The sequence below is a fragment of the Oncorhynchus mykiss genome, chromosome 11 (assembly GCF_057628025.1).
Source record: "Oncorhynchus mykiss isolate SJ-2025 chromosome 11, ASM5762802v1, whole genome shotgun sequence".
Lineage (NCBI taxonomy): Eukaryota > Metazoa > Chordata > Actinopteri > Salmoniformes > Salmonidae > Oncorhynchus > Oncorhynchus mykiss.
The window spans coordinates 63,878,473-63,899,997 of record NC_143032.1 but is presented as its reverse complement, the minus strand read 5'-3'; the positions used below and the strand labels follow the sequence as shown (position 1 = coordinate 63,899,997).

Sequence of the window (21,525 nt, the reverse complement as noted above, 5' to 3'; positions counted from 1 at the left end):
TGCTAATTACGGTGGAAAACAAGTATTTGGTCACCTACAAACAAGCAAGATTTCTGGCTATCACAGACTGGTAACTTCTTCTTTAAGAGGCTCCTCTGTCCTCCACTCGTTACCTGTTTTAATGGCACCTGTTTGAACTTGTTATCAGTATAAAAAAGACACCTGTCCACAACCTCAAACAGTCACACTCCAAACTCCACTATGGCCAAGACCAAAGAGCTGTCAAAGGACACCAGAAACAAAATTGTAGACCTGCACCAGGCTGGGAAGACTGAATCTGCAATAGGTAAGCAGCTTGGTTTGAAGAAATCAACTGTGAGAGCAAATATTAGGAAATGGAAGACATACAAGACCACTGATAATCTCCCTCGATCTGGGGCTCCACGCAAGATCTCACCCCGTGGGGTCAAAATGATCACAAGAACGGTGAGCAAAAATCCCAGAACCACACGGGGGGACCTAGTGAATGACCTGCAGAGAGCTGGGACCAAAGTAACAAAGCCTACCATCAGTAACACACTACGCCGCCAGGGACTCAAATCCTGCAGTGCCAGACGTGTCCAGGCCCGTCTGAAGTTTGCTAGAGAGCATTTGGATGATCCAGAAGAAGATTGGGAGAATGTCATATGGTCAGATGAAACCAAAATATAACTTTTTGGTAAAAACTCAACTTGTCGTGTTTGGAGGACAAAGAATGCTGAGTTGCATCCAAAGAACACCATACCTACTGTGGAGCATGGGGGTGGAAACATCATGTTTTGGGGCTGTTTTTCTGCAAAGGGACCAGGACGACTGATCCGTGTAAAGGAAAGAATGAATGGGGCCATGTATCGTGAGATTTTGAGTGAAAACCTCCTTCCATCAGCAAGGGCATTGAAGATGAAACGTGGCTGGGTCTTTCAGCATGACAATAATCCCAAACACACCGCCGGGCAACGAAGGAGTGGCTTCGTAAGAAGCATTTCAAGGTCCTGGAGTGGCCTAGCCAGTCTCAACCCCATAGAAAATCTTTGGAGGGAGTTGAAAGTCCGTGTTGCCCAGCAACAGCCCCAAAACATCACTGCTCTAGAGGAGATCTACATGGAGGAATGGGCCAAAAACCAGCAACAGTGTGTGAAAACCTTGTCAAACCTTTTCTGTAAGTCTTCACCTCTGTCATTGCCAACAAAGGGTATGTAACAAAGTATTGAGAAACTTTTGTTATTTTCCACCATAATTTGCAAATAAATTCATTTTAAAAATCCTACAATGTGATTTTCTGGATTTTTTTCCCTCATTTTGTCTGTCATAGTTGAAGTGTACCTATGATGAAAATTAAAGGCCTCTCATCTTTTTAAGTGGGAGAACTTGCACAATTGGTGGCTGACTAAATACTTTTTTGCCCCACTGTAGTTGCATATCACAATATTAATACTTTGACTCCAAGTATCGATATTTTTTTTTGCTAGGTAGTTGCTCTTCATCTTTTTAAATAGTGAGCCAACATGTTTTGAGCACTTATTTCCATGACTGATTTTCTCATGCTCCCTCATCTTTGCAGCAGACATATATAGTGAGCAACATCGAGCCGCAGTATCGAGCCGCAATACATATAGAATCACAATACATATCGTATCGGCACCTAAATATCGTGATAATATTGTTTCGTGAAGTCCCTGGCAATTCCCAGCCCTAATATTAGCCTACTGCTCTCTAGGACAAATGGAGAAATCCCACACCAGTGACCAGTCCACATTAGCCTAAACTAAACTGCTAGCCAGGCCAAGTGTTACTAGCCTATATGGGTCTTTCTATAAATTAGGGTACCAGTGAGGCTTTCCTACGCAGGACAACTTGCTACAGCTGTTGATAAATCAATGATAATAATCTGCAAAAAAAAAAGCTACAGTGCCTTCGGAAAGTATTCAGACCTCTGGACTTTTTCCACATCGTTACGTTATAGCGTTATTCAAAAAAAAAAAAAAAAAAAAAAAAAAAAAAAAAAATTTATGTAAAAAATCCCAGCAATCTACACACAATACCCCATTATGAAAAGCAAAAACAGGCTTTTAGAAATGTTTGCTAATTTAATAAAAAACAGAAATACCTTATTTACATAAGTATTCAGACACTTCACTATGAGACTTGAAATTGAGCTCAGGTGCATCCTGTTTCCATTGATCATCCTTGAGATGTTTCTACAACTTGATTGGCGTCACCTGTGGTAAATTCAATTGATTGGACATGATTTGGAAAAGCACACGCCTGTCTATATAACATCCCACAGTTGACAGTGCATGTCAGAGCAAAAACCTAGCCATGAGGTCAAAGGAATTGTCCGTAGAGCTCCTAGACAGGATTGTGTTGAGGCACAGATCTGGGGAAGGGCACCAAAAAATGTGTGCAGCATTGAAGGTCCCCAATAACACAGTGGCCTCCATCATTCTTAAATGGAAAAAGTTGGAACCACCAAGACTCTTCCTAAAGCTGGCCGCCCGGCCAAACTGAGCAATCGGGGGAGAAGGGCCTTGGTCAGGGAGGTGACACTGAATTCTTTACCTAAATAGCCCAGTACTGTACTTCCGACCATCACATTGTACAGTGCCATATTTTCCGTTCCATCATAACGGAAACCTAGAGGCATTTTCATTTTCCTTGGAATAGAACCACCATAATATTAATCAAATTACAGTATCAGTCAAAAGACACACCTACTTATTCCAGGGTTTTTCTTTATTTAATATTTTCTACATTGTAGAATAATAGTGAAGACATTACAACTATGAAATAACACATATGGAATCAGTTAAAAACAAATTCTTATTTACAAGGACAGCCTATTCCTTCCTGCCTGTCAGAGAACTGAACCCCGGTCTCCCGCGTGTACGCATTCTCTAGTACAGCCATTATTGAAGGCTATCAAATGCTTCTCAAAGATGCCCTCTGGTGGACAAACCAGCACTAACTAGCCTTAATGGTACCAGTGGTTCATACTTAAATAACGTGCCATAGAATTCTGCGGCACCATGCTAGCTGTGCCGCAGTACTCTGCAACTTTTAAAGGAGGAACCACTGTATGCGTCTCTGTGTGTGTAGTAAAGGTGGTCCAGAGTTTTTTCCCCTCTGGTTACAAATGTAACATGCTGGTAGAAATTAGGTAAAACAGATTTAAGTTTCCCTGCATTAAAGTCCCCAGCCACTAGGAGCGCCGCATTTTGGATGAGCATTTTCTTGTTTGCTTATGGCCTTATACAGCTTGTTGAGTGCCGTCTTAGTGCCAGCATCAGTTTGTAGTGGTAAATAGACAGCTACGAAAAATATAGATCTTGGTAAATAGTGTGGTCTACAGCTTATGAGATACTCTACCTCAGGCAAGCAAAACCTCAAGACTTAACATTTTGTGTCTCCTTATGTTATGGGGTGAAAACAGTTTATGGGCACACAAATCCAAAATAATACATGTGATGGCAAAATCGAATGCTTCTAACCGAAAGAGTCACCTTTACCTTAAAACCTAAAATCGACTGTCATTCATGTGGCTGTTCAATAATTATGCATAACACTTGTTGGATGTGCATTTGGTGTCTAGCTGATTAGTAACGCAGTGATATTTTCACACATCACCATCTGATCTGGGACAGAATTTTCCTAATGACAGTCAGGTAATGAACAACTGTTGTGATGTTGCGTCGCATGCGCTAAAGAGATGAAAAAAAGGTGTTCACGAGGAATGTCCAGAATATTTTGGTGCCTCATTCGTTACGCCAGTGAAGACAGTTGTGTATGGATCCACATTGGATTAAATATCTTCAGCGAATTGATGTTGATTATCTGTTGTCTGCTTGATTTACAGCAGGGTCTCATTAGATTTAACAGAGGAAGCGTCAAGGTAATGTGTTCATGTTTTCAGATGTTTTTGTGCGTCGGATTGGACACCAAGTCTACTGTGCGCAATTGTGTAGGATAGACCCAGGACAGAAGTCCATGTAATTATTGTAGCCAATTTATTGATAAGTTCTCCTGCTCCCTTATAATTATCTGTGATTTCACTTTTGATCAGTTTTTGTGAGAGATGGGGACACTTCAGTTTGTTTCCTGCTGCTTCAATTGAAAAGGTGTTGCGCTACTCTGTTGCGGTAAAACCACATGCGGTTATTACGAGGACAACCAAATCTAATGTTGGCTTCAAATTGGATGTCCATACAAACTCTTCCATTAAAAAAGGAACCTGGTTTTTGGTCACTTTCTAATTATAAAAACAGTGATGGCGAGCTTCAAATGGTGAGATTAATGCTACAACTATTCATGGTTTTATTGTGTGCCTGCATCGGCCACATAGGCTCCAGAAAAATGGCCATGAAGGCCTCAAATCTAATTAGTCAGGCAATGTCCACATTATTGTCACACATTTTGAATGTAATAATATGAATTTCAGTGAACTGGCAAGGCATACTTTTTCTTATTATCCTTAAAAAGTGGTAATGGCCTACTTTGACACTTTTTGCAGGGAGGGGTGGGGTTCTATATTAGGCCCTATATGTACAATTATATCAATTACACAATTGTACTACACATTGAGGTCCTTGAAAATCACAATGAAGTGCTTGAAAAAGTCCCTGAAAGTCCTTGAATTTGACATGCCAATGTCTATATAAATCCTGCTAAAAGGATGTATAGTCCTAGACCTGTTGTTGTATAGGTGGAGGTATGGGTCAATTTTCATATGGAACTGCATGAATATCCTTTTCATTTTTGTTTCAAACCACATTTACTCCATTATTTATAGACCGACAGTAACGCCATATGTGCCCTTTGTGTTACTCTACTATGCGCACAGTAAGCCTGCCTTTGAGAGCTCTCATGTTATGAGATTGTGTGATACTAGTGACACTAAGGGTATTTTTGCATGTTTGATGAGATAACTTAACTTAGCATGGAGCTAAGTTGTTTCGACTAACTAAATGATAAAAGTTCAGACAAATGGTAAATAACATTTTTGCCACACTTGTAAAAATGGAACTAAAACTTCATTAGTTCCCACTGTTCCTAGGCCGTCATTGAAAATAAGAATTTGTTCTTAACTGACTTGCCTAGTTAAATAAAGGTAAAATAAAAACAAATAAAAAAATGGAGGTGAAGGGTAGTAAGGGTAAAAATGTAACTTCCAAAAATGACACCCTATCAAAAAACATGAGCAAGCTGACATACTGTTTACTCAGTACTACAGGTACAAAGTCCGCCTATGAGCCTGTCAAAGAGTGTCAAGGCCTGTCACTGCACTACAGTTTGGTTAAAACGGAGGTAGGCCCACATTTTGGTTTATGTTAAGGTTGTGACTTGTGAGCTACCAGTGTGTTATCATATCATACCTGTAAACCACAGGTGTATTATCAATGCAAATGAAGAAATAAAGTCCAGACAGACACTCAGAGTGCATTAACCCCATTTACCAGAGAAGACAAAAGCAGCATGGTTTAGTTGTTCCAATCAAGCCATTCTCCCGGGAGCTGTTGAAGGGCTGACTAGACTGGGGCTGCATGCCTGCCCTGTGCCTGTGACTCCTGACCCCAGAGTTGAAGCAGAGCAGGGTTAGACGGGTCCTAATCGCACTGCCTGACTCAGTCACTAATATTCACTAATAGCCTAATTAGCAGCCAGCACCATAATCCTAATCCCAGATGACAAGTTTCCCAGAATAGAGGCTCATCAGCGACGGAGGAGAGATAAGGGAAGTCAGCGGTGCTGCTGAGTGCTAGTTTGTCACCAGAATCCCTATTACACTTTAACAGACAGAGATCCATGACACCAATAAGGTCATAAATCAGGGTTCCTCAACTGGTTTTATTTGGCCCATAAGACTGTAAAAAACACCATAAATATCAGCTCAGTGATTTTAATTTAAGAAATATGTTAATAAGTATTCCCACGCATAAGAGAGACAAGACTTGATCATGTACAAATGTAAGCAAGGTTTGAAATGATTGTGTTTTAGTCAATCATATCTGTCTGGGCTTCTTGCGTTGAATTTGCAGTCTACAAATTCTTTGTAATTATGTTCCAGCCCCCGACAATCCACTCAAGAAAAAGAAAGTCCCACGGCTGAATCTAGTTGATGATCCCACTACCAAGTCTCTGTTCTCTACCAAATCAAAGTCCACGTTCTGCAGTCAAACTTTAATGCAACATCTCATCAGGGGAGCCAATGCAGAGTCATACCAGTGCACAGCAAACTCTGACCTCAACACATAGAGGCTAGAAGTGTTTAAACCACCTGCTGACGGGTGATGTCACCATGGTACAGCTATAGCAGATTAACTTTTGGTGTGATTATTCTCGGTTGCTTGCAGAGGTGTGGTGTGGTGGGCAGTCCCAAAAACAACACGTGAGAACACGAGAGGAGAGGCTTCCTGTTCCGTTGGGTGCCTTCATACATACGACAGGAAGTGGTTCAGTATCAGGCACAGCACGCTCAGAGCTCTCAGGAAAAGACTACATTGGTTTATAAAAAATAAGTTGTGATTGTTTTATCAAAACCAATCTTAAACTGTATTAAAAATTCTTTACACTAAACTTTAAAACGACATTGTTGACCCCATGTCAGAGACATTGTGGGGTTTAAAGTGTTAGTGCATGTTAGCTTATACACTTTATGAGTTTCATTCTCCCTTAGTCCCAGTTTGAGCTGTTAGGTTACATGACTTCAGGGCAGTGTGAGTAGCAGTCAGCAGGAGAGCTAGTCTAGATTCTCCCACACTCCATCTCAAACACTTTGAGCCACAGCTTACAGCCAGCCGCCATCTGATGACAGCACACGTGCACGCCAAAAAGCACTCACGATATCTTCATCTACAGCACCAAAATCTCTCTGCTCCTTCTAATGCTCCCTCTTCCTACTACTCCGCTCTTACCCCTCCTTCCATCCATTTCTCCTCTTACTGTATGGTCTCCTCGTCACTCCACTCATATCATCCTCCTCTCTCTGTTCTCTGCTCCTCCCTCATCATCTTCTCTTTGAAATCAAATTGAATTAGTCACATGTGCCGAATACAACCTTACAGTGAAATGCTTACTTACGAGCCCCTAACCCACAATGCATTTTTTTTTTAATACGGATAAGAATAAATAAAAGTAACAAGTAATTAAAGAGCAGCAGTAAAATAACAATAGCGAGACTGTACCAGTACCCCCCTGTATATAGAGTCAATGTGCGTGGGCACCAGTTAGTCGAGGTAATATGTACATGAAGGTAGAGTTATTAAAGTGGCCATGCATAGATGATAACAACAGAGAGTAGCAGCGGTGTAAAAGAGGGAGAGAAGCAATGCAAATAGCCTGGGTAGCCATTTGATTAGGTGTTCAGGAGTCTTTTGGCTTGGGGGTAGAAGCTGTTTAACTGAAACTGCTTGCTGTGCGGTACCAGAGAGAACAGTCTATGACTAGGGTGGCTGGAGTCTGATACTTTTTAGGGCCTTCCTCTGCTCTGACGCCGCCTGGTATAGAGGACCTGGATGGCAGGAAGCTTGGCCCCAATTATGTACTGGGCCGTACGCACTACCCTCTGTAGTCCTTGCGTTTGGAAGCCGAGCAGTTGCCATACCAGGCAGTGATGCAACCAGTCAGGATGCTCTCGATGGTGCAGCTGTAGAACCTTTTGAGGATCTGAGGACCCATGCCAAATCTTGTCAGTCTCTTAAGGGGTTTTGTCGTGGTCCAGGATCCAGTTGGTCCAGGATCCAGTTGCAGAGGGAGGTGTTTAGTCCCAGGGTCCTTGGCTTATTGATGAGCTTCAAGGGCACAATGGTGTTGAACGCTGAGCTGTAGTCAATGAATGGCATTCTCACGTAGGTGTTCCTTTTGTCCAGGTGGGAAAGGGCAGTGTGGGGTGCAATAGAGATTGCATCATCTGTGGATCTGTTGGAGCGGTGTGCAAATTGGAGTGGATCTAGGGTTTCTGGGATAATGATGTTGATGTGAGCCATGACCAGCCTTTTAAAGCACTTCATGGCTACAGACATGAGTGCCATGGGTCGGTAGTCATTTAGGCAGGTTACCTTAGTGCCTGTGCCCAAGAACACTATGTTGGTATGCTTAAAACATGTTGTCATTTAGTGAAGACACTTGCCAGTTGGTCAGCGCATGCTCGCAGTACACGTCCTGGTAATCTGACCCTGCGACCTTGTGAATGTTGACCTCTTTAAAAGGTCTTACTCACATCGGCTGCGGAAAGCATGATCACAGTCTTCCGGAACAGCTGGTGCTCTCATGCATGTTTAAGTATTATTTGCCTCGAAGCGAGCATAGAAGTACTTTAGCTAGTCTGGTAGGCTCGTGTCATTGGGCAGCTCTCGGGTGTGCTTCCCTTTGTAGTCTATAATGGTTTGCAAGCCCTGCCATATCTGGCGTCAGAGCTGGTATAGTACGATTCGATCTTAGTCCTGTATTGAGGCTTTGCCTGTGTTATGGTTCGTCGGAGGACATAGCGGAATTTCTTATAAGCTTCTGAGATGGAGTCCCGCTCCTTGAAAGTGGTATGTCTAGCCTTTAGCTCAATGCGGATGTTGCCTGTAATCCATGGCTTCTGAATGGGGTATGTACGTAGGGTCACTGTGGGGACGACGTCGTCGATGCACTTATTGATAAAGCCAATGACTGATGTAGTGTACTCAATGCCATTGGAGGAATCCTGACATATTCCAGTCTGTGCTATAAAAACAGTCCTGTAGCTTAGCATCTGCTTCATCTGACCACTTTTTTATTGATCTAGTCACTGGTGCGTCCTGATTTAAATTTTATCTTGTAAGCAGGAATCAGGAGGATAGAATTATGGTCAGATTTGCCAAATTGAGGGTGAGGGAGAGCTTTGTGTGCGTCTCTGTGTGTTGAGTAAAGGTGGTACAGAGTTTTTTTCCTCTGGATTTCACAGATTTCAGTTTCCCTGCATTAAAGTCCCCGGCTACTAGGAGCGCCACCTCTGGGTGAGCGTTTTCTTGTTTGCTTATGGCAGAATACAGCTCATTCAATGCTGTCTTAGTGCCAGCCTCTGACTGTGGTATGTAAACAGCTACGAAAAATACAGATAAACTCTCTAGGTAGATAGTGTGGTCTACAGCTTATAATGAGATACTCTACCTCAGGCGAGCAATAGCTCGAGACTTCCTTAGATATCGTGCACCAGCCGATATTTACAAAAGTACAGTCTGCCGCCCCTTGTCTTACCAGACACCACTGTTCTATCCTGCCGGTGCAGCGTATAACCAGCCAGCTGTATGTTGAGTGTCGTTGTTCAGCCACGACTCCGTGAAGCATAAGATATTTCAGTTTCGAATGTCCCGTTGCTAGTTTAATCTTATGTAAGTAATCTATTTTATTGTCCAAAGACTGCACGTTTGCTAGCAGAATGGAAGGAAGTGGGGGTTTATTCGATCGCCTACAAATTCTCAGAAGGCAGCCCGCCCTCTGGCTCCTCTTGCCACAAATCATGGGGAGCTGTGCCTGTTCCCAAGAAAGAAGAACATTGTTCGCGTCGGGCTCGTCAGACTCATTAAAAGGGAAAAAAAGGATTCTGTCAGTCTGTGATGAGTAACCGCAGTCCTGTCCAGAAAACCCAAAAAATAAACAAAAAACAATCGGTTGGGGGCACGTAAAACGTCTGCTTTCTTCTCCGGAGCCATTTTGTTGCTCCCTACGCTCCATGACTACTCCTCTCTTACCGTTTGGCCTCCTCCAGGTGACAGAGATACTCGTAGGCAATGTTCTGTCGTCTCCTCTCGTCCATCTCCTCCGCCGAGAGCCTCTCATCGTCCTGAATGGCTGCAGATTGAAATAAAAACACAGTTACAGCCTCATGCACACATGCCTGTAATGAGAGGGTGGGAATCATCTGCTGTAATCATCTTGGACTGGATATAGTTCTCTCTCTCTGTGTTCTTGTGAATTAAGAGATTCATAAGAACACAGAGAAAACCATTATCAACATGATAGGATCTTTTTAGCATGCATTCTTAAAAATCACAACGAATCAGAAACCTGCCTAGTAGGATACTTGGGACATTATTACCTTACTTTAGAGAGCGTGTGGGGACCTTCCTTACATTTGCTATGACAAGTTCATTGTCCACCTTCCCTAACAAAAGCCTGGAAGGAGTGAGAGAGCCAATCTTTCTGGTCAGTAGCTTCAGACTAACATCACATCTCTCGCTCGCGCGCACACACACACACACACACACGACTGACTAGATCAGTCAAACAATGTTTTTATTTGATTAATTTTTTCTCCATATTATGGCCATCTCTGATAAGCTACCCAGGAAAGGGCTAAGAAAAGCCCATATTAATATTTGTAGCCTAAGCAAGTTACTGATTTCATGAACCATTTCTAACATTGGATAACATTCATATACTGGCTCTCTCTGAAACTCACTTAGATAATTCCTTTGACACAGCAGTAGCAATATAGCGATATAACATCTACAGAAAAGACAAGAATGCCCATGAGGGAGGTGTTGCTGTTCAGAGCCATATTCCTGTAAAGCTTAAAGGAGGTTGTTGTTGTGTCAAATGTTGTTGAAGTGTTGTGTTGCAAGTTCACCTGCCTCATCTAAAGTCACTTATTTTAGGGTGCTGCTATAGCCCACCAAGTGCTAACAGTCAGTATTTGGATCATGTCTGCAATGCTTAAGTGTGTGATGTTAACAGAGATCTATTTTCTGGGTGACCTGAACTGGTTAGCAAGTAGCTTTCCTCTCAAGAGGAATCTTCTTACTGTGACTAATGCCTGTAATTATGACCCAGGTTATCACTCAACCAACTAGAGTGTATACCAATAGTGTTGGATCTGTGACGTCCACTTGTATTGATTATATCTTCTATATCTTTGTCCAAAGTGAAATCAGTTCCCATTGGCTGTAGTGACCATAACATTGTGGCAATAACAAGGAAAGCCAAAGTGCCAAAATGTTGTGTTATCTTTTGTTGAAGATGTAAAAGATGTATGTTGGTCTGATGTGTATGAGGAAGTGAATCCAGATGCAGCACTGGAAGTATTTGTAAAATGATTCATTTCATGCATTGACAAGCATGCACCTGTTACAAAATTAACTATGAGAACAGTTCGAGCCCCCTGGAATGATTATGAATTAAAACATTTTATGGTTCAAAGAAATGATGCAACAAAAAAAAAAGAAGGCAAACAAGTCAGACTGCTCAGCTGATTGGTTGACATACTGTAAATTGAGAAATTTTGTGACTAAACTTTACAAAAATATTACCAAACCAAGATAACTGATATAAAACACAATGGAACAAGACTTGAGTAATTTAATTGATATAATGGATAGAAAACCCATTCATCTCCATCCCTCATTGCAGTTGATGGGTCATTTATAACAAAACCTTTCAATAATTTAAATGATTATTTCACTAGTGAAGTGGGAAAACTCAGAATTTAAATTACATTATTAAAAAAACAAGTTGAGTACGAACTTTTAGCATGCATATAGATAAGGGCACTCAACTTGTACTGCTCTGACGCAGATGCCTGATGATTGGTTAAAATAAATGTATAATAAGATGATAGTTGGAGCTGTATTGTTAGATTTCAGTGCAGCCTCTGATGTTATTAATCATAAATTGTTATTGAAAGAATCTCACTTGCTTTGGCTTTACATCACCTACATCTCATGGTTGGAGGGTTATTTATCCAATAGAACCCATAGAGTTCATCAATGGAAGCTTCTCTAACATCAGATATGTACAGTGTGGTGTCCCATAGGGCAGTTGCCTTGGGCCATTAATCTTCTCTATTTTTACAAATGATTTGCCACTGGTCTTATACGAAGCTAGAACGACTATGTATGACAATGATTCCACACACTACATGTCAGCACCAAAAGCCTGTGGGCTTACTGAATTTCTAAATAAGAAGTTACACTCAGCATCAGAATGGGTGATGAATAATAATAGACTGGTCTTAAATACATCTAAGACTAAAAGCATTGTATTTGGTTCAAAACATTCTAATTCTGAAACCTCAACTGGAGTTGTGTATAAAGGGTGTGACCATTAAGCAAGTTGAGGAAGCTAAACTCCTAGGTCAATTATCATGGTCAAGTAATATTGACAAAGTTGTTGTGAAGATGAGGAGTATGTTCGGTATAAATGATATTATGCATTTGACACAAAAATAAAGTGTACTAGTTGTTCAGGGTCTGGTCTTGTCCCATCTTGATTACTGTCTGGTAATATGGTCAAGTGCAGCAAAGAAAGATCTAGCAAAGCTGCAGCTGGCTCAAAACAGAGTAGCACGCCTTGCCCTTTACTGCACATACAGAACTAACATTAACATGCATGCCATTCTCTTCCAGTTTTAATGAGAAATATTGCTGTAATGAAAATTCCAGATTGTCTACATAATCAAATAACATACAGCTCAGACACCCATACATACCCAGCAAGACATGTCACCAAAACGAATTCACGCCAGTGGACAATATTATACAGAACCATGATCGCAATTACTCAAGTAACCAGCAAAATTACCTTACATTTTCAAAAACAACATCTCATGGCACAATAGGGACTGTGAAATTACACAAACACACTAATCGCACACATTTTTTAGTTGTATTATTTGTATATTGTTGTATTTTAAATTTGTGTAACTGTTCTTGTCTATGAGTGTTTTGTTACTTGTCGTGTTTTATGTTTTTGTGTGGACCCCAGGAAGAATAACTGCTGCCTCAGCAAAAGTGGATCCGAATAAACCAAAAGAATACGTAGATATTCCAAAGATTTTAGGCTAAATATTCTGATCGGTTGTTTCAGACTCATTGCTTTTTAAAGTTTTTTATGTAGCCTAGGCCTACTGGTGGTATGAATTTGGGATCTTTCGTCCCACAACTGTCCCTGAGTCTGTTTGGAAAAGGCTATTTCTTTCTCGACAAGCTGACCAATATAATAGGTAAACGTTTGTACGATGGGGTATAGTAGATTGACATAGGCTAGTGATTTTGCTATTAGTTACTGGTCTTGTTGGCTGAGGAAAAGTAAATGTGGACAGTTATTCTAACATCTTCAAAGTGTACTCAGAATTCATTAAGAAGATCCGCACATCATTGCATCCTGGACTTACATGTTCTGTAATATGAATTACCATAATGTAAATGTGATTTCTGTCATTCTGAGCACAGTGAGTGGACACCCTAATCAGGTTACGTACCCAATGCAGATGGGTCCGGTAAATGTATCAAATGTCCGGTAAATCAAAATGCTGTCAGTCAAATGTCCAGCGCCACATTTCCGGAAATCCTGCTACAGTATGCATGTAGTGGGCGAGTATGTAATTGATGGACCATTATTACTGGGAAGTGCTGAACTAGTTAAGTCTGCAGACTGATTAGACCCCTATTTTACTGGCATGACTTACGAAAAATACCTTTGTTGCCCTAAAGACCCAGAGTGGAGAAGTCTAGCAGGCACATGCAGGCTTGGAGGCAAGCCTAATCTGACTGATAGGCTGCATCTCTCCAAACTAGAGGTCGACCGATTATGATTTTTCAACGCCGATACCGATTTATTGGAGGACCAAAAAAGCTGATACCAATTAAATCGGACAATTTAAAAAAGTTTTTTTATGCATTTGTAATAATGACAATTACAACAATACTGAATGAACACTTATTTTAACTTAATATAATACATCAATAAAATCAATTTAGCCTCAAGTAAATAATGAAACATGTTCAATTTGGTTTAAATAATGCAAAAACAAAGTGTTGGAGAAGAAAGTAAAAGTGCAATATGTGCTATGTAAGAAAGCTAACGTTTAAGTTCCTTGCTCAGAACATGAGAACATATGAAAGCTGGTGGTTCCTTTTAACATGAGTCTTCAATATTCCCAGGTAAGAAGTTTTAGGTTGTAGTTATTATAGAAATTATAGGACTATTTCCCGCTATACCATTTGTATTTAATTAACCGTTGACTATTGGATGTTCTTATAATCACTTTAGTATTGCCAGTGTAACAGTGTAGCTTCCGTCCCTCTCCTCGCTCCTCCCTGGGCTCGAACCAGCAACACAACGACAACAGCCACAACATCGAAGCAGCGTTGCCCATGCAGAGCAAGGGAAACAACCACCCCAAGGCTCAGAGCGAGTAGGGCGCGCTAACTAGCCAGCGATTTCACTTCGGTTACACCAGCCTCATCTCGGGAGTTGATAGGCTTGAAGTCATAAACAGCACAATGCTTGACGCACAACGAAGAGTTGCTGGCAAAACGCACGAGAGTGCTGTTTGAATGAATGTTTACGCACCTGCTTCTGCCTACCACCACTCAGTCAGATACTTCGATACTTGTATGCTTGTATGTTTAGTCAGATTATATGCAACGCAGGACACACTAGATAATATCTAGTAATATCATCAACCATGTGTAGTTAACTAGTGATTATGATTGATTGTTTTTTATAAGATAAGTTTAATGCTAGATAGCAACTTACCTTGGCTTACTGCATTTGCGTAACAGGCAGTCTCCTCGTGGAGTGCAAAGAGTGCGAGGCAGGTCATTATTGCGTTGGACTAGTTAACTGTAAGGTTGCAAGATTGGATCCCCCGAGCTGACAAGGTGAAAATCTGTCGTTCTGCCCCTGAATGAGGCAGTTAACCCACCGTTTCTAGGCAGTCATTGAAAATAAGAACGTGTTCTTAACTGACTTGCTAGTTAAATAAAGATTAAATAAAGGTGTAAAAAAATATATATATTGGCAAATCAGCGCCCCAAATACCGATTGTTATGAAAACTTGAAATCGGCCATTCCGATTAATCGGTCGACCTCTACTCCAAACACCATTTATTAAGATTAACTGAGTATGCTGCTGACACACTGTCATACTTGCCCCTGTGCTCTTGAAAGAGCAGCACAATCCAACCCACTATGCAGTATTTACACCCTGATGAACAAGTTAGTTAGGTCTAGAAATCTCGCTCACAAATCCCAGCAGATAATTCCTGCACCATTGTTGGGCCTTATCAGCCCACTACCGTAGAACTAATCTCACTGACATCTATCCCTGTAGCTCCTGTGACCCACTCTCACTGACATCTATCCCTATAGGTCCTGTGACCCACTCTCACTGAGGCAGCACACAAAGCCAGTTTACCCGACCAACAAGACTCGCCTCACCAGTCTTAATTTAGCCTTTATTTAACCAAGTGAACATTTTCTTTTACAATAAGGAGTAATGACCTTAAGTCTCACTGAGGGGCAGATTGTGATGCAAGGTCCGCTAAAAACAAAAGTTAATTGGACAAGCCATGGAACTTCTAGTTGAAGGGTCAATTTATAAGGGTCTGTTGGCCCTGAAATTGTTATGCCAAATACGAAAATATGAGAGGGGGAAGGGGGCACAGGAAAGCACACACACAGCAGGGGTCCATCTCTGAGCTGTGTGGGCCCAGGGGGAGATCTATGGTCAGAGCATCCGTCAGCCTGAATCCACTGAGCCAGCTGTGTTATTGGAGAGGACCAGAGTGTGAGTAAACACTCACCCCAGAGGCGTGGGATCCCCAGCACAGCCATTACACACACCACACTCAAACTTCCTGGAAGACCTGCCTGCGCTCAGTATGCTGGGCTATATTTAATCTGTCACTGCCTTCATCTGTCAGAACATCACTGGACATGATTTATAGACTTGATGACTCATTCCTTTGTTAAGGTAATGTTTTTCTATCCTGTGGGAGCAACAAGTTACGCAAGGGGCTCTTAAATGCATGTAGTTATCAAATCCTTGAGTTGGGGGAAAGGGATATGGCCTTAGTCCCCCCATACTATGCTGAGGGCTCATGTGCATAGTAGTACAAATATGTCAGAAGGAGTTCCAGATGTAGCATAGAGAGACAGTACCACTTTGCTCTGGGATGTATAAGTCCAGTCAGAGGGCCACAGCCCTGCGATGAATCCCAATCCAGACCCTCGCCCCAACCAACTCGTGCCGAGGGCCCTCCATTGTCAAGTGTTGCTGATGAAACTCAGAGGGTGACTTTGAGGGGAATAACGAGAGAATCAATAAACCCATCAACTTCGGGGTTAAATTACGCAATTCATTGAAATAAAACGAGAAATTAAATTGAACAAATTCCCCATGTCATTTTACAAGACATAAACCTTGGTAACAGTTAAACATTTAATTTGGGAGGTATTTCGTTTGTTTTATGTGTCAAGCCTCAAAATCAGACAAACAAACGCACGTCTCATTCTTTTGTATGAGATTGAATAAACTAGAAACATATCGCGGTGCATTGTCAGGAGGGGCTATCGGAGGTTATTAGCTACTACATCTTCAATCATTTTCTCTCCCTTAGCTTTGGAACACTCATTCACATGGAGGAGGCAGGCGTGAACAAAGGACCAAGGGGAAGGGACCGGTTTAGGATTCCGCACTGCTAGTGTTAGTTACTCTCTGCCCTTAATTGATCAATTACAGTTATTGATTGGCTAAAGAGTCCATAGACCTGCTTACCAAGGTCTTAAATCAGTCTCTGGTTAAAAGACCACAACTTAAACCAGCTTACAGCGTGACCTTCCAAGCCTAGAGTTGTGCATTACTAATCAGATTGTTTTATGCTAGTCTACATAATCAATACATTGACTTTTATGTCGGTTAGCCTAAGCCAATACATTGTATAAGTAACCTACATAAGAGTCAAACTTGTGAACAGTTGATGTTGAGATTTGTCCTACATGAAAATTGGTCAAACTTGTGAATTGATCAATTTAACATTAGGCCTATAATCTCATATATATATATATATATATTTAAATGAGTCGATATATAAAAACATGTCAAACTTCTAGGTAGGGGGAAACCTTGAGGCAAATCAACGAATCAGAAATGCAGAGACGGTGCTTTTTATAGATGGGTTAGCTGACAACATCATGAAAACGATGCACACGCTTCAATGGGGCAGAAGATCTGGTGTTGTTGTGATTGGGGTGGCAAGTAGCCTAGTGGTTAGAGCGTTGGGCCAGTAACTGAAAGGTTGCTGGATCGAATCCCAGAGATGACAAGGTAAAAAATCTGTCATTCTGCCCCTGAACAAGGCAGCTGGTTTAAGTTGTGATCCCCGGTAGGCCGTCATTGTAAATAAGAATTTGTTCTTAACTGACTTGAGTTGTTAAACAAAGGTTCAGTAAAAAAAAATATGTATGAGATAGATAGCAATAAACTGCCTCATTTCATCTAGTTCTTGATACCAGGTCTTGATTTGACTGTCAATGCTAATACAGCAAAATAAATCACTAGGTAGCTAACTAACAACTGAGACTATGTATTTGCGACAACAAGTGCAAATGTATTTCATGTTTTCAATAAACATTGGAGACTAAATATAGTTTACATGTTGTCAACAATCTAAGCCAACCCAGTCTGTTTTTTCCCATAGTTGCCCACGCATCAGTTTTGTTGCTAAACAACCAACCCATCTACTGGGCTCAAAACCCCAATTGCGTCTGATTAAACTTAGCAAAACCTGTTTTTGTGGACCGTTTCCCCCAAGAGCTCACTTGGGTGCTGAATCCAAAAGAAGACTCCTAGATAGAGATCACTAATACAGATAATTAGTGCCGGAATTATGGTAATGCATTAGTCAGCTTCTACGGACCACCTCTGCCCTTACAATAATAAACTCCTCATTCTGTGTGACAGACAGACAGACAATTTACCTTCAACCTTTCCTGTTTGGACCTATGCAGTTAGTCAGTTCATTTTAAACCGGTAAACAACAATGTCAGGTCAACAAACTGGTTGAGACATTTCCACTATGGTTGATAATGCAGCTAAGTTATCATTTTACTGGTTGAAATTGTAGAGAGAAAAAAATACTATTGACCTGATTACCTAATTGAATATCTCTCACCATTGCACTTTGCCATTTGTTCTCAGATCTGACTCAGCATAGGCTAAATCCTGTCAACAACACACAGGCCTAAAGTGATACAGGTGAGCATGTTATTGGCGTTTCAAACCTTTTTTCCAAAATATTTATTGACTTTGCTAAATTCCTGTAATACCCATGCAGAAGTCATGCGTGGATTTCTTAACAGTAATAGCAAAAAGTTCATATTCAACCACTGGGAAAATGCCTTCTGTCTGTAGAGACCCTTAACTGTTGACTCTTTTGTGCACTAGGATGAGTCTTTTTACTGTAAAGATATCTACAGCACCAGTCAAAAGTTTGGACAATTACTCATTCAAGGGTTTTCTTTATGTTTACTATTTTATACATTGTAGAATAACAGTGAAGACATCAACACCATGAAATGGCACATATCTAGTAACCAAAAAAAGTGTTAAACAAATTTTAGATTCTTCAATGTAGCCACCCCATTACCTTGATGACAGCTTTGCACACTCTTGGCATTCTCTCAACCAGCTTCACCTGGGATGCTTTTCCAACAGTCTTGAAGGAGTTCCTACATATGCTGAGCACTTGTTGACCAATTTTCCTTCACTCTGCAGTCCAACTCAGTGGGAACCACACATGCTGAGATCATCGTTCACCTGACACGGAGGTTAGAAACAAAATGTGGGCTTATTTCCACTGTTCTAATGTCCATTGCTCGTCTTCTTGGCCCAAGCAAGTCTGCTTATTGGTGTCCTTTAGTAGTGGTTTCTTTGCAGCAATTCGACCATGAAGGCCTGATTCATGCAGTCTCCTCTGAACAGTTGATGTTGAGATTTGTCTGTTACTTGAACTCTGTGAAGCATTTATTTGGGCTGTAATTTCTGAGGCTGGCATCGCTAATGAACGTATCCTCTGCAGCAGAGGGAACTCTGGGTCTTCCTTTCCTGTGGCGGTCCTCATGAGAGCCAGCTTCATCATAGTGCTTGATGTTTTTTGCGAGTGCACCTGAAGAAACTTTCAAAGTTCTTGAAATTGTCCAGATTGACTGACCTTCATGACTTAAATTAATCATGGACTGTTGTTTATCTTTGCTTATTTGAGCTATTCTTGCCATAATATGGACTTGGTCTTTTACCAAATAGGGCTACCTTCTGGATTGAGAAAACAGAGTTGTTGAAGATGGATCATGTCTGTCTGAGGTGATGTGGGGCACACACAGGCCACTTCAAATAGTCATTTGTTCCCTCGCTTTATGGGTGCAAATGGTTAGTAGAACTTTATCTGATAAAGGGTCAGGGTCACTGACAATAGCCTGAGTGAGTACAGACTAGTCAGGGATGGACAACTCCAGTCCTCTGGGGCCAGAGTAGTGTCATACTTTTCCCCATCCCTAGCAAACAATGTGCCTACAATTCCATGTTTGACAACATTACATCAGAGTTTGATAGCTTTTTCAAAGTTTACACTTGTTTATGCAGAATATAATTCAAGGTGAAAATCGAACAGTTCTGCGGTGCACATGTACAGTAGTCCTATGGTGTGTCTTGCCTAGTTAAAGGTTAAATAGATAAAATGGTAGCTCCAATAAACACCTGTGGCTCATCATCGAACATGCAGCTATAAGGCCACATACGCACCCTGCCAAAACCACTTGAAACATGAAAGCTACAATAAAAACTGTCGATTGAATTTATTTACAAATGGTGGGTTAGGACACTTTTACTTACTTCCATAACGTGGCTTGTGTGAATTAGCTTTTTCTTCATAGTACATCCTGCCTCTGTTCCCCCGGTTATGAACTTGATGAATGTTGCCCAACCAATGCTAGCTATCAGCAAACCATAAACCGCGCTTTTGGTTTTAAGATGAGTCAAAACAATATTCTTAGATGTGACACTATCGAGAGAATATTAACTTCTAGTTTTCTAAACTTCCTTTTCGTCGATATGCCTCCTGTCACTTTCTCAGCAGAACTCCCATCGCGTTGTTCACCTTTGCTGGGTCATGTCAGAAAGTGCTTGAGGTTTCCTCTGTCTCAGTGCAAGTGTTCACAGTCAGTGCGCTCTGAACTGGGGTAAATTCTTTACTCGGATTCCGTTGCAAAACGTTTGGTCGGTTGCGCAACGTTTTGCAACGGAAACCGTTTACTCCAAACGGAAAACGTTTCCCAACGAAAACGCGTTTATATTGGACAAATTATGTTATCTCCTTTTTCTTTTGTCCCGTTTGCTTCGATATGGTTCCTAGAGTACACTGTTTCCGTTGTGCAACCGACGAAACCTTTTGCAACGGAATCCGAGAAAATAATTAAAGTATTGATGGACTCTTTGTTTCTCTTTGAGCTATTCTTGCCATAGCACAGAGCTTCAACAGACCAAACGTTGTGCAACATAATCTGACTAATGAATACCCCAGTGGTGTACTCATTAGCCAAACAGTTGCAAAAGGGAACGTTTTGCAACCTACACGAGATCTACAATTGGACAAATTCAGGAAAATCCCTCCCGAATTTTGTTCCGTTTGCTTCCTTTTAAGAAACGTTTTGCAACAGAATTGGCGTAATGAATACGCCCCTGATCTGACGCTCTAATTATCTAGCTGTCCTCAGCACCACCTGGCGACCAATTTATCATGACAGCTGTCCATCTCTTGCTGTCAGAATGAGGGTAACAATATACCCTCAAAACAGCAAATGAAAGGGGTGTCAGTGGAATCATTACAATAAAAGGGTATAAAAAGTGTATCTGATTGGTTTATAGAAAAATGCATGGTGAAGATAGTTAGGCTTGCAGACATCAGAAGGTTTCACTTCACACGTCAAGGTTGGGTTCAGCTGAGAGCCGGATTACCGGATTACCGAACAGGCACACTTGACACGTTTGGGGTTTGGATAGCATATTATGATAGCAATATTTTTAGAATTGCAGGAAATTAGCTTTAAAAATGCTAAATGTTATCTCAGCCTCAGGGCAAAATGTGTAGAATAGCAGGAAATTCGCTTAAAACGGCAACATTTTCTCTCAGCCTCGTCGCAAAATCGAAATAAAAGCATGAGAGGAGCTATGAAACAGCAAAAAAAAAACTAAAAACTGCCCCATGGCAAAAAGTGTAGAATTGCAGGAAGTTAGCTGCATTTCAACACCTCCGGGGGGTGGGGGGGCTATAGGAGGTCGATGCTCCAGAGCCCCAAATGCTGTAGTTAGGGCCTGGGTCTGCAGGTTGAGGGGGTTCTGAGTGATGCACTACTTTTGACCAGGGACCATATAGGGCTATGGTCAAAGTAGTGCACTATAAAGAGGGAAGAGGGGGAATTTTGGACATACCCATAGTGACCACTAAACACATTTCCTTTGGATTACTCAGCAATGCTTTTTACTTCCTGATAGTTTAGCTAATGGGTTTCGAACAGGCCTGAGAAATGCATATACAGTGAATTCGGAAAGTATTCAGAAAGTATACCCTCAACTTTTTTCCCATTTTGTTACATTACAGCCTTATTTAAAAATGTATTAAATAGTTTTTTTTTCATCAATCTACACACAATACCCCATAATGACTAAGCAAAAACAGGTTTTTACATTTTTTGGCAAATGTATAAAAACAAATGTTTATCATATTTACATAAGTATTCAGACCCTTTACT

At 41.1% G+C, this 21,525-nt stretch overlaps 1 protein-coding gene across 2 annotated transcripts in view; it reads right to left on the bottom strand.

Annotated features, from left to right (window-relative positions):
- Positions 1–20,707, bottom strand: part of LOC110536173 (ras GTPase-activating-like protein IQGAP2) — a 95,630-nt gene extending 74,923 nt beyond the window's left edge. For both annotated transcript variants that reach the window (XM_036936055.2, XM_036936056.2), the window contains exons 1-2: positions 19,610–20,707; positions 9,690–9,789 (exon numbers count right to left, since the gene is read on the bottom strand). In XM_036936055.2, the coding sequence (XP_036791950.2) occupies positions 9,690–9,789; positions 19,610–19,655 (146 nt within the window). In that variant the 5' untranslated portion in view covers positions 19,656–20,707. The remainder of the gene's footprint in view (positions 1–9,689; positions 9,790–19,609) is intronic.
- Positions 20,708–21,525: the final 818 nt, after the last annotated feature.